Consider the following 14,528-nt stretch of genomic DNA (forward strand, 5'->3'; position numbering starts at 1 on the left):
TGTTTGTCATTTGGTGCCATCCACGAACAACAAACAACGAACATGGATGAACATGAACTGTTTCTGGACATGTTCGATGTTTGTTGTTCGTGGGGGCCAGAACTCCCCCCCCACTTAGCCCCCCTCCCCTCAAACCCACTTACCTGGACCTTTAAAGATCCCTTTAAACTATCAGCTGGCAGGCGGCGGGGGATTCCCCCCCGCCGCCTGCCAGCTGATAGTTTAAAGGGCCCTTTCCTGCCACGTGCAAGGGGCAGGGCCCTTTAAACACACCAAAAACTGACCTTCCCAATGTCCTATACCCACCAAATTTGCAGGGGACATAGTCCTCACTGTCCTCTGAAGACCCCCCCCAAGTTTCAGAGAGATTGCACCCCGGGAAAGGCATGATCCACGGGTCTCCCCATTGGCTGTCATTTTCTCTTCACAGTGGCAAAAATGGGACTCTCTGCTGGAAGTACTTTGAAGGGTTAAAGCCAGAAGGAAAGCCAGAAGGAGTTCAGACAGAGTTCAGTCCCTCCTTGCCTCCAGTTGCCAAGGGGATTGATTGCAGCAGGTTCCAGACTGTCTGGCTTGCGGAATGGCTGCCAAAGGCAATGAACGAGGCTTTTAACGACCACCTGTTCATTTAGGATGGGGCCGCACAAACAGCTTGTTTGAGAACAGCAGATTAGGCTGTTCGTTGTTTTTTTCTGTTCGTAATGCTGTCCGTGCCCATGTCTAATAATGAGCTTGCAGTTGGTGCTAACAGAATGGGGGGTTGACAGTTAAATGAAGAGAATTGGAGCCTGGCTTCTGATCAGTGAGGGTCAGCTAGAGAGCCCTCTATGTGAGGAAGAAAGGGAAAAGAGTACCCTTACAGTAAAAATATTAAAGTTATGAAACACTTTTAGTTCTTATACTGAAGTGGGACAGGCAGCACCAAATTTTACTGAGACACAAGAGATCTGGGAACTTGTAGTTGGCCAGAGAAGTGGGTAGAAAGGAGTCTCCCCTTCAGCCAAAGGAAAACGGTTATAGCTTTGATATAACTGTAACTCCTGCCCAGTATTTGGAGAGTGGAGTACACTGAGGTCTGCAATAAAAGGGAAGATGTGTGTGTGTATAAATTTGGCACACCCAGCTGCAGCAACGCTGCATAAGCTGGGGGCCATGCATTGCAGCCTTGCCTGGAGGGAGAGGCAGGCTCCCTTCCCGGGCATACGGGGATTTGCCTGGGGGCGGAGCCATTGCCTTAGCAGGCGGCTCCGCTCTCCTGGCCAGCAGTCGCTTTCTTTGCTCGGCCCACCCACCTCACCCTGTCGTGGTGCAGGATTAGCCGGTTGCTGTTTCCAGAGCCAGGTAGGAATTTTTTGCCCTGATACTTAATTGGCTGTCGAGTATGGGTTTTTTTTCGCCTACCTTGCACTGCTGGGAGTGGTTGGAGGTTTTTGGCCTGGGCGGTGCTGTTTGTTTTCCCCTGGCAGGAGATTCTTGGGAAATAGGGAGCGGGCCAGTGAGCACCCAGTGGCACTTCCCCAGCGATCGGAAACAGGATCTGCCATCAGTGCGGTATACTTGTGACGGCTACCACAGCATGGGCAGATGCTTGCAAGGATCCCCAGGGATAAGTCCTTCCCTCATGCTGTATGGCTGGGGCGTTCGGCGCTTGATGGGGGGATCCATTTGCCTGGCTGGCCGGGTTGCAGCCATCCTAGGGATGGCCTACACCCGGGGCTGTGGGGCTCGCCCAGACAGGTCAAGGCGGAGGTCCGGAGCTGACCCCGTGGCTTGACCTGTACCGCTTAGTTGGCCCTTGCCGTAGTTTTAGTTATGATTATTGTTATCAATAAATGGCCCTTTCCCTCCAAGCCTGTGTCTGTCTCTTCATTCTAGCTAAGGTTGCAATTGGAGCACCTAACCTGTGAAGGGGTATCAACCCAAGAAAGAACTTTACTTTAAAGAGTTCAAGTCTGATCATACAAACCTCTCATCTAAGTCAGCAACCTAAGAAACTCATACCATACCAAATGTTTTGTACCTCACCTCAGTGAATTAATCTGTGCAAAAACCTCTTACTTCCTTCAGCTTTTAAGTACCTGTCTACATTCCTACCTATCCAACCTATGTGTAAATAAACCTTCTGTTTCCTTTTAAAACTCCATAAGCCTCATGTGCCAGTTTCATTTCTAAGGGACACACAAACCCCCTTTCCCCTCTATTTAAACTTGGCTGGGTAACATCACAACGTATACATTCCTTAAGGGTGGGACAATAAAGAAAGTGAAAGCTCTACCAACACAACCACACTACTGAAGGCTTCCCAGCACAGTAAACAGCTTCATATACTTTGGGAGGAAAATTTTTCCTCAGAGTAGGGGAAGGTCAGCCCAAGCCTGGGTGAGCCAAGGGTCTGTGACAGATGACAAAGTAATTTACTTGTTAGTTCAGAAAATGTGTATGCTTCCTCTCCAGAGACCTGCTGAAGGCACCTTGCAACTAAAACAAGGGAATTAAAAACAAGGAATGAAAAACAAGCTAGGGCAGAAAAACAGCAGAACACAAATACTGAAAAAACTAAAATCATGTTAACAAAACAGTCCTCAGGACAGAAGTAGGCCATAAAACAAGCTTAAAAAGATAAAACCCCTTAGTTAAAAATGCTGGGTAAAAAAAAATATTTTGGCTTGGCACCTGAAGGAAGGGCAGGCTTTAAAGGGATAAACCAGCACTTTGAATTGTGTATAGAAACAGATGGACAGTCAGTGCAGACCTTGCAGCACTGGTGTGATATTACTCTTGTATCTAGCCCTTGACAATAAACTGTCTTCCGTGTTTGGATCAGCTGAAATTTCTGAGCAATTTTCAAAGGTAGCCCCACATAAAGTGTATTATAGTCATTTAATTTGGATGTGATCAGAGAATGGGTCACCATGGCAAAATCATGCCTTTTCAGGAACTGCTATAGCTGGTCTATCAGTGGAAGGTGGTGGAAGATGCAACATGCCACAGACGAGAACCGAGCCGCCAACCTTAGCTCAGGATCGAATAGCCAGCCCGCCCCAAGTGGTGAACCTGCTCATCAAACAGCCCATCAAAAAATCAGCTGCCTGCCAATATCCCTACCAATATTCTACCACATAATTTTACTGAACTATTGTCTAACAAAAACATCTGATTTAGCAAAAAACATCTGATTTGATATATTTAGCAATTTAGCAAAAATATTTGCTATATTATCTACCTATTTATACGTTTTCACATTGCTATAAGATAGCTGAATGAGAAGTACAGGATTTCATTTCTCTACTTTGGTCAATCTAGATCTAAAATTAGGATGATGAGTCGCTGCCTAAATTCTTCATTCTGCTGCTTAACCAGACCATCGCATGCTTCAGGATACATGCCTACAAAATACATTCATTACAATGTTATATAGGTTTTTTCACATAGCTAAATTTCACCTTCCTCTACTTTCCAGCCAATGTATTGATTGATGAAGGACACTCCGAGATTATGACTATGGAGTCAGCCATTCTTGGATTTTTAAAAAACATATCCATATGTTCCTATTTTATTACTAACTAGAATCCTTAACTTAAAGGTAATAGAGATTTCTGTCTATTAATAAATTCCAAGTCAATGGTCATATGACAGTGAAGTTGGGATCTAGGGAACAGTATGAATTTAAATTCAATTCCTAATGAAGATGTAATGTCTGCGGAGGAATTTTTTAAATCTTCAGAGCTACACTGCTTTACATTACTTTAAGAATATACATTAGATAAAAAAGGAATATACATCAGATTGAGCTGAAATATGTATTATGAACTATGCCTATTGTAAATTAAGAGCCCTCTGACAAAATTTACAGATAAAGGAGCTGGATCCACTTGTTTTCTGACAGTGATGTGCTTTTCCTCCTTCTGGTGGCAAAGGGATCATTTTCTCCAATTCCATTCTTCCATCACAAAAAACCACATCACATCGGCTACTGCCCCTGGGGTTGCCCTGAACCTTGAGGGAAGAGGGCAATATGGAGGGTTGTAGTTGGTGGAAAGGTGAGGAAGTTTCTTTCTATTCATGGAGCTCTGCTTATGATACTTTGATAAGCCCCATTGTGTGTGCAATTTATCATCTCTCATGGAATCTGCAATGTTTAAGAGTTATCTGTCCCTTCCACATCCATACAAAGAAGAGAAGAAAATCCTGCATGGGGCAGCAGGCTGTAGTTAGATAGATCTGAAGAGGGAGTACCTTCTCCCTCTAGGGAGACCTCCAGGTCTTCTTGGATAAATCTTGTGTGCTCGCTTCGGCAGCACATATACTAAATTGGATAAATCTTGTACAATGGAGTCTTTTCAGTCTGGGTTCAGGCCAAGACTATGGTACAGAGACATCTCTGGCACTTTTAGTGGATGACCTCTGAGTATAGACAAAGGCTATGTTTCCCTATTGCTCCTTCTGGATCTATCTGTAGCCTTTGATACAGTAGACCATGCCATTGTGTTGAGGCAGAAGTATGTAGCAGGGGTTATGCCTTGGACTGGTATAAATAATTTCTCATGGAACGGACTCAAAGAGTTGCTGTTGCTGACCATCTTTTTTCAGTGTGGGTGTTATTTTGGAGGGTTTCACAGGACTCAATCTTATCCCCCATGTTATTCAACCTCTATGTAAGCCTTTATGAGGAATCATTTGTAGCTATGTAATTGAATGTCATCAATATGCAAATGCAGTAGTGATGCAGATGTCCTGAGTAGACATGGGCACGAACCAAAAAAAATTAACGAACCAGCAGTTCATGGTTCAGTGCTGCTGACGAACCCGAACCAATGAACTGCAATGAACATTTCCCGCTGACAAACCGGTTCGAGGTTCATGGGCATCAGAACAGCCCCCATTGGACTTAGACAGCCCATATTCCTGGGGAGTTTTTAGCAGGCTCTCCTCCAGCCAGAACCCAAGTTTGGTCAAGATTGCAATAGGGATCTTGGAGTTATACCCTCTCCAATCCGATGCCCCCAGGCACCAGAGCCACCAGTTGGCATTGGCCCAGTGTACAATGGGTTGGCCGTCAGAACTGCCTATCAGGGTTTGCAGGGATGAGATTGGAATGCCCATGGCTACAGAACACCCCCTCCCCCTCCCTCCCCCGGGTGTCTTCTCCCATGTAACCAATTGTAACCAATTTGCAGCTCCATGGTTGGAAGGAAGACCTGCTGATCAAGGTAAGCTGGGCTTCGATTCGGGTTTCCAGGGCAACAGAAGGAGCGCAGACAGAGTTCAGGCATTCCCCCAGCTCCAGCTGAACCTAGACAAGATGGAAGTGATACTAGTTGAGAAGGCAGAGATTTTGAAGGGCATTGTGTTTCCCACTTTTGCTGGAGTTCAACTGAGCCTTACAAACTCAGTTAAAAGCCTAAGGATTATACTGGATCCAGCACTGTTGCTAGAGAAGGAAGTAAATTCAGCTGCAAAAAATACTTTCTCCTAACTCAGACTAGTCTGGAAGATGGCCCCCAACCTGAACATAAATTTTCTGGTCATCTGCATTCATGTTACGGTATCATTGAGACTAGACTATATGTTCTACATAGGTATCCCTTCAAAGTCTACTCAGAGACTCCAGTTGGCGCAGCTTGATTATTATCAGAACTTATATGCAAATAGAGAGTATTATGAGAGCTTATCAAAGAAAAAACAACAATTGTGAAGGCTTATTAAGATGTTTAAATCAATGCCACTTAACCTTCAATAAAATAATTACTACAAGAGTGTGTCTATATTATAGGTACAACTTATATGTCAAAATACACATTTGTAAAAATACGCTCTAAGTCGTATTGTGACTGCTTTGAAAAAAGCAATGAAAGGGGACAAATGCACCATACGACCCATTAGCTAGTCACAGCTGATTGTCTTTTGGACTCTACAAAGAATAAAAGAACTGACAAAAAATATACAACAGCAGCTTGAGAACTGAAACTGGACTTTGATATGATCCACTGAAGATTCTGAGGGAAATGAATTAATTATTGATATATTTATGATTTGTATTTATGAAATGTATTTATTGCATGTCAAGCAGTAGCACTTTATTGTTACAGAGGGATTCATTGTAAAGTGAATTGCATACTGATTTGGAGGTTGACTTAAAGTGTATTTTCACGAATGTGTATTTTGGACATATGATTTGTACCCATAAAATAGACACACTTTTGTAGTAATTATTTTATTGAAGGTTAAGTGGCATTGATTTAGACATCTTAGTAAGCCTTCGCAGTTGTTGTTTTTCCTTTGATATTATCAGGAGTTAGGCAGAGAATGCATATTACTCCCATTTTTCATTCACTCCATTGACTACCTATCAGTTGCAAGGCTCAATTCAATGTATTGGCTACTATATTCAAAGCTCTTCAAGGCCTTGGTCCATCATATCTACAGGACTGCCTCTCTTCCTATGTTCTACTACAGAAGATGTGTTCATATGAAAAGGCCTCTGCAGGTGCCACTTTGCACAGGCAAAGCTACCCACACTCACACAGGCCCTTTTCACACCCCTGTAAACCCTCCAGAAAATCATGCAAAACTCACAGTACGATGGCATCTTCATAGTGCGATTTCCCGTCCTGATCCCATTTAATGGTGCATCACGAATGTGTATTTTGAAAATGTGGCATGTGAAAATGGCCACATTCTCTGTAGTGGCCCCCCACCTTATGAAATGGCCTGCCTGAAAAGATCAGGAAAGCTCCCACTCTCTTAGCAACCTATGTAAAACTGAATTATTTAGGACTTTTTTATTCAGGCAATAGGGTAAGGAAATAGTTCAGAGAGATGCCTTGGTAAAGGACAGGGACTGTAGACTATACTACTGGGCACTGTCTGTGGATGAAGATATGATGTTACTGGGTAGTTTATGCTACTATAAAGTTGGTTAATCTTAAAAGTGCTACTGGACTCTACTATTTTGCAACTACAGACTAACACGACTAACATGGTAGTTTACGTGTCAGTTAATGTGTGTGTTATGTGCTAAGTCGCTTCCAATTTATGGTGACAACTTATCGGTTGTCTTTATTTTGTCTTCTTAAGGTTCAGCTGTAATTCTGCTTTGCCTTGTTCTCCTTTAACCTTCATCAGTAATTGTTTCATGTCTTCACTATTTTCTGCAGGTAATATGGTGTCACCTGCATATTTCAAATCGTCAATGTATCTATAATCTGAGTAGAAAGCCCTCCGGAATAATTCAGTTTTGCATTGTTTGTGGAAAGCCAGGAGAGTGGAAACTTTCCTGATCTCCTCATGCAGGCCATTGTACAAGGTAGGGGCTACCACGGAGAAAGTATGAGTATGGGAAGCTGTTGATTTAGCTCAACTGGATCATCCACCAAGCCTATTAATACAGGATTAAGGAAGGGTGGCTCAAGAAAGCCTGCAGCCATGCTGTGATGAAGTAATCAGTCTCATAAGGATAAATATGGGAACTGGTGCTGTATAGTTTATTCAGAAATAATCCATAATCAGGGTGAATATATATCAATCAAATCTGCAATTTATACCAAAATTTTCAAGATACTAAAAACACAGGCAGAACATGAAAAGTTTTTAAAAACAAAATGACAGAAAATTCAGTGTAATTAAGTGTACAGTGTCAGGTCTGACATATGTTCCTTGTGTATTCTGACCAGAGAGACTCCATTTTAATGCTGTCAGTGTTTTAAGCTCTTCTTTTGCAGGTCCCGCGCCAACCTGACTGGCAGCCAAGGCAGGAATGGGTGCCTGTACCATATCACCCACCCCTAGCTCCAGCGCCCAGACCTCAAGAATTACCAATGGGATGGTTGAAGTTGGAAGCTACTTTCGATGGGGATCCCTCGAAGTTGGGATTTTTTCTAGTGCAAGCCCTGCAATTTTTTAATCGTTGGGGACATTTGTTCGAAGACAAAGCTAGTCAAATTGAGCATTTGGGATCCCGATTGCAAGGAAAAGCCGCGGAATGGTATGTAGCATTATACGATTTGGGGGCCCCAGAATTAGATTCTCTACAAGGGTTAGTAAATGCACTTCGAGCGCAATACGAAGACCCATTAGAGGAGAGCAGAGCCCGAACAGAATTACAATCGATCAGGCAAGGTAGCATGTCGGCTAGAGACCATGTCACAAAATTCCGACAGTTAGCTGCCAAATGCCCAAGGTGTGAGGAATCCACCAAAATAATCATGTTCAAGCAAGGCATGAATCCCAGATTGTTAGATCGAGCCCTTATGCAAGATAATCCCCCCACACTTTTGGGTTGGATTTAATTCGCTTGTGAAGTAGAGAACCGGATTCAAGAAGTGCGTCTGGTTGAGCAACAGCAGGTGGCTGGCAGCCAGCGAACCGCCATAATTGTCAGAGGGGGCAGAGGGGCAGGATACGCAACTAGAGGAGCAAGAGATGCTAGATGGCAACAAGGACTGTGTCTACAGTGTGGTCAAGGCAGCCACTTCGCAGCGCAATGTCCCTTCCGGCCTGTGCAAAGAACTCCGTTCCCACCAAGGCGTCCGGCCCCTGCCACCCTTCCTCAGCCGTCCCGTCCGACGCCCGCTCCGTGAACTTCGCGTGGGAGAGGTACGTTCAGAAGAAACCCTCCTGAAAGAGGATTAGAGCTGGAGGAAGTTATGGACTTTGACCCAACCGCTCTAATTGGTGAAGAAACGCCCGAGAGTCCTAACTCGGGAAACGAGATGCATCTGTCGTAAGCGGACCCAAACGGCAGATCAATACTCAGTCAGTTCCCATAGTGGATAGACCTCAAGGGTCCATACTATTCATGCCTGTTACACTAGTTAATCCTGAAAGAAAGACTCGTATTCGAGTGCAAGCGCTCATCGACTCTGGGTGCTCCAGAGACATAATTGCACCAGCTTTGGTGAATGGACTAGTACTCCCAGTACGAGAACTTGAAAATCCGGTCATTTTTGAACAAATGGATGGCACTAATATGAATCCAGTTACCACTGAAACAGTACCGGTTATTACAGGCATGGGTTAACACTGGGAGACAAGATCCTTTGTAATTAGCTCTACAGCAAAGTACCCGTTAATTTTGGGAAGCAGATGGTTGTGGGATCACAACCCGGACATTAATTGGGCAGCTGGAAGTATCACATTCAAAACGGATATTTGCAAGTCACATCGTTGGAACCAAAATTGGGGTAATAATTCTACCCTCACAGAGCTTGCACTCCTGACTCCTGGTGTATATTGGGACCACAAACACTGATACAGCTGAAGAACAAGATTGTTAAATTATGTATTTAAAATATCTATCTTCCTTGGATTCAAGGCAACTAACAGTGCAACAATGAGTTACAAGGATGCAAGACATAAGAGTTCATCAACAAAATAAGAATAATGAAAAGATTAAAAACATACCACCATGTCTGCTGAACAGTTAACCTTCCTAAAAGTCCTCTGAAATAGAATCATCCTGCATTCCATTCTAAATGTAAAGACTGCCTGCAAGTGCAAACCCACTCAGGTAGGCCATTTCAGAGAACCAGAGCTACTAAAGAGAAAGCCTAGGGTTGTCACCTGGAGACCTTACAGAATTATAACTGACCCCAGACTACTGAGATCAGTTACTCTGGAGAAAATGTTTCCTTTGGAAAGTGGACTCTATGCCATTATGTCCTGCTGAGGTCCCTCCCCAGGCTCCACTCTCAAAACTCCAGAAATTTCCCAACCCAAAGTTGGCAATCATAGAGCGGAACTACAAGTGACAAAAGGCACAGATTGGACACTTGTCAGCTTCCCTCAAGTTTTGATGGGAAATGTAGGCAGCTTGTCGGAATGTTGGACAAGTGACAGTTGAAAAGTCCATTGGACAGCAGTCAGAGAGCCAAGCTGCAAGACTAAGATGCCTACATTTCCCACCAAAACTTGAGGGAAGCTGACAAGTGTCCAATCTGTGCCTTTTGTCACTTGTAGTTCCGCTCTTAGACCTAGCTGTTGAGTGTAAGAAAAGCACAGCTAGATTAAACCAGTATTCCGTCTACTACACAGTCATGATTCACACAGTGGCCAACCAGTTGCCCAGAAAGGTCAACAAACTGAAAATAGTGGCCAAGGTCATGCCCTGATATTGCTTCTTAGCATTGGTATGGGTGGTGTGGGTACCTGTCTCACAGAGTGGGGTGGGGAGCCGGGGCTGTGGTTTGGCCAGGTGGCACAAGCACACCCAGCAGCCTCCATGGCAGTGCAGTGGGAGCCAGGCTGTGGATCAGCAGGGCTGCGTGTTTGCTACCCCCCCCCCTGGCAGGGAGCCAGGGCCACAGTGTTGCTGGGCTGAGCTGTGCTCTCGCCTCCCCCAACCCCGCAGAGCCAACCCATCACCCAGGCTGGCTGGGCAGCGTGGGCACCTACCTTGCAGAGTGGGGCAGGGGCTGGAGCCATGAAAGGGCTAGGTGGTGCGAGCTTGCCTGGCAGCCTCCATGGCAGTGTGGTGTGAGCTGGGTCATGGATCAGCTGAGCTGCACACTTGCCTCCCCCCTGCAGAGTGAGGGCGGAGAGCTGGGGCTGTGGCATGGCTGGGCTGTGCACTTGTTTCCCCCCTCCCCCCACCCCACAGAGCCGACCCATTACCCAGGCCTCAAGCCGCAGCCAGCTGGGGGGTGCGGGAGCCTGCCTTGCAGAGCAGGGAGCTGGGGTCGCAGCTTGGCTGGGCGGTGCAAGCTCGCCTGGCATCCTCCATGGCAGCGTGGTTGGAGCCGGGCTGTGGATCAGTTGGGCTATGTGACTCACCTCCCCCCACAGAGTGAGAATGGGGAGCCAGGGCCACGGCGTGGCTGGGAGGCTCAAGCTCTCCCAAGCCCAGAAGCCTCTATGGGTGGCGTAGCTTGCTTCAGCTAACAGGTGCCTGCCAGCTGAAGCAAGTTTAAAGCCCCTGGATTCACGACCTAACAGACTGACAGACTGACTAAAAATGAAAAACTCATGTCCCACAACCTGCCGGTGATCACCAGTGATTTACAGTGGGTTCAGAACAGACCAAAGAACTTCTTGCAATGAACAATCAACTTATAGAATTTATTGGCACAAGATTTAGTAATGACCACACATTTATAGGAGTAAAAAAAATGGACTAAACTAACTCATTGGAGATGGATCTATAAGTACTGTTAGCCATGATATGGAACTTTCAAGTGCTGGAAAAATGCATTGCTGGATGTCCAATGCATAGGAAGACGACTGCCTTCACATTCAGCAGTTATTGTTTATTGGAATCAGAATGTGAGACAAGATAAATCTTGGTCTGATCCAGCAAGGTAGTTCTTACATTCGTAAGCTACTCAGAGAAAGCAGTGGGCATTTATTTATTTTTAAATACTACTTCTATTAAGAGCTTGAAGTAGTTTATATCAATAAACATATAACATCAATTAAAATCAATAAAACATACTATATTTCCAATAAAATTGCAGTAAAATATTCAAAATAATACAGATCCATAAAACCACTCTAATCCTAATCCAGACTATAAAACCCTGCAGATGAATATAAATTACAGATAAGCACAACACTTACCAAATCAACTATGCCTCACAAGAACAAGTATTAAGAGCCAAAAGACCATTGGAATAATTCTGCCTCGCAGAGTCTCTGAAACATCAGTGAGTCCTGCTGAGCATGAGTCCCTTCCAACAGTGTGTTCCATAGGGAAGGTGTCACAATTAGAGATGGGCATGAACCTGAATATGAACCAAAAAAACCCACGAACCAGCTCGGTTTGTGGTTCACAAACCAGTGGTTTGTGGAAGCTCATTTCCATGAACTTCCATGAACTGGTCTACTGGTTCGTTTGGTTAAAACAGCAATGCCCCTTTCCATGCCTCTGCAAAGTGGCAGGGAAAGGGGCATTTAAACCCACGGATCAGCTGCTTGTTGGGGAGATCCTCAAGAAGCAGCTGATCATTTAAACTGCTGGGAGTGGCCATTTAAATAGCCCCTGTTTAAATGATCAGCTGCTTGTCAGGGATCTCCCCAACAAATAGCTGATCTGCAGGTTTAAATGCCCCTTTCCCTGCTGCTGCTAAGCGGCCAGAAAAGAGCATTTAAACCCAATGAACCATGAACCACGAACTGGTTCATGAACTTGCCTCAGTTTGTGGGAGTTCATGGTTCCTGGTTCGTGAAAATGCCATAAACCATGAACCACATGGTACTTTTTTTGTGGTCCGTGCCCATGTCTAGTCACAATCATGAAGGCCTTCTTCCCGGTGGAAGAAAGTCAAGCTACCCTGGGGCTGGAAACAACAGCAAGCACTGCAAAGATAAATGGAGGGGGCAGGGGGTTCATAATGGGAGAGGCAAACCCAAGGGTATGAGGGTTCCATCCAAACTATTAAGAGCTTAAAAGGTGAGGACCAACACCTTGAATTGGGTTTGGAGACTAATTTGTAACTAATGCAGCTGCTTCAAGATTGGTGTTATACTATGAAGACTTGGTCAGCAAGCTAGCAGCCATATTCTGTATCATGTGAAGGTGGTGGTAGCCCTACGTACAGTGAGTTACAGTAAGTTTAAACAAGAGGTGACCATCACGTGAATCAATGTGGCAAGGTCAGACTGAGATAGATATGGGGAAAATTGTTGGGCCTGGCGTAGATGGAAAAACACCGTTCTATCCACTATGGGCATAATAAGTTTCATGCATGTTAACTGCAACTTTAGCTGGTAATTGGAATTCACCGCTATTCTCCTTCGAACAGCCAACTGAAGTAATAGCAAATATCTGATAGGCTTATCATTACCTAGCTTGCTTTTGGCTGATCTGATAAGATCAATCTGCAATAGCTTATCATGTTAACATTTTCACCTGCTCCACTGTACAAGTGCAGTCACCAGAAGAAAAATGTATCCTATTCATGTGACGCTTGCAAGTTAGAATTAGGAGTTTCAGCATCAGCACAAACCACATAGGCAATAGCAAAGGTAATCAAAGAGGTGGCAACAAAGCCAAAGCTACTGAAATATTTATTAATAGGATTAGCACACTAAATCCAATTTGGGTGCGCAGCATTTTGCTAAAATAGAATAATTAAAATCATGTACTAGGAGTATATTATCCATAATGCATGCTACAAAGATGATTAATCCCTTGCATGTTTACTATAATAGTATAAAATAATGCTGTAATAGCATAAAAGCACTTTGGATGGAAAAACAAAATTAATATTCACATACCACCAGATTCTGCCTTTTTTCAGCACTGTCGTCTTTACTTTCGCTTAAAATGGTCCCAGACAGAATTCAATTTAGATCTAGTTAGATATGGAATGACCCAATGCACTATATTTCTCATGTAATATAGGTACTAGCTAAGACGTTCCCAGCTACAATGAACACACGATAAGTTAGACTGTTGTTCTCTCTAGTCGAGTACTATCTGCTCCAACAAGCAGTGGCTTTTCAAGACCCAATGCAACGTCCTAGCTCAGAGATTCCATTTTAATCAGAGATTGAATCTGGGACCTGTATATTCAAAGCCAGTTTTGCAAACTAATTTTGAAACTCTGTACCATTCTTGATCTTCATCCATTCTGATATGTATATGGGTTCTTCTGCTTCTCAAAGTCCTTATTTGTTTAGAGAGCCAACATACACACCAGCTGGATCCCTCTTCAGGGAGAAGATGTTTAGGATAGAGGAGCAGGAGCTGCACACCAATAGAAGGTCTTCTACTTCTTCGATCTTCTTCCCAATCAACATTTTCACTTAGTTGCTCAACCTTTCAACATCATTTTATTATATTTTTCAGAGTGTCAATGAAATAAAACATACTCTGGAGACTCAGCTTTCAAGGACATATTTAGGGACAACTTTCCATGATTTCAGTTGGCTTTATTTCCAATATAAATGGCTACAAGGTGGGCATTCTCTGCAAGTGGTTTATACTGTAGCTGGCAATAGCTTATCGGTCATCTCCATCACATGATATAATTGGGACTCTACAGGAAAGTATATTTCACAAATTGGCTTTGTATGACATATTGAGGGGTCGAGAAAATCTTTGATTTTTTTTAAATAAAAAGAACATTTAATAAGATCAAATCCTATTAAAGAAATTTATTTGTCTTATAATGCCATATCACAAAGGAATAAATAGAATTTATGTTAATCCATGGTTTTATACCATTAATCCATTTTTATACTACCTTTATTACTAATCCTTTCCTTATGAGTGGTGTTCCTGGATTTGCTACACTTCCCTGTAACAAAATGAGGAGGAAGATTGCTAAGATTAGACGTCTTCCAGGATCTATGGAATTACAATTTGTATGTTCACAGCTTGACACCCGTGTGAGTGATGACTTCTGACAAAGACATGACAATTTGTTAGTACTGCTTGCTAGCCTGAGTGATGCTCCTGCATTAACTATACATTTTTGTCCTAGACTCCTCTGAAGGCCAGCACTGCTGATTAAATTCTAAGACAGGCAATAGCTATGCTAGCCTCTAACACTTAACATATTTTTTTAAAAAATAGCACTGAAGATGTT

At 43.7% G+C, this 14,528-nt stretch overlaps 1 protein-coding gene across 2 annotated transcripts in view; it reads right to left on the minus strand.

Annotated features, from left to right (window-relative positions):
• KHDRBS2 (KH RNA binding domain containing, signal transduction associated 2) overlaps positions 1-14,528 on the minus strand; it is a 551,370-nt gene that overhangs the window by 101,196 nt on the left and 435,646 nt on the right. Inside the window, exon 7 of one of the 2 annotated variants that reach the window (XM_055000848.1) lies at positions 4,163-4,205. The exons of the other annotated variant lie outside the window; for it this stretch is intronic. Coding sequence (XP_054856823.1) covers positions 4,163-4,205 — 43 coding nt within the window. The remainder of the gene's footprint in view (positions 1-4,162; positions 4,206-14,528) is intronic. 2 annotated transcript variants of the gene reach the window in all.

The sequence above is a fragment of the Eublepharis macularius genome, chromosome 1 (genome assembly GCF_028583425.1).
Source record: "Eublepharis macularius isolate TG4126 chromosome 1, MPM_Emac_v1.0, whole genome shotgun sequence".
Lineage (NCBI taxonomy): Eukaryota > Metazoa > Chordata > Lepidosauria > Squamata > Eublepharidae > Eublepharis > Eublepharis macularius.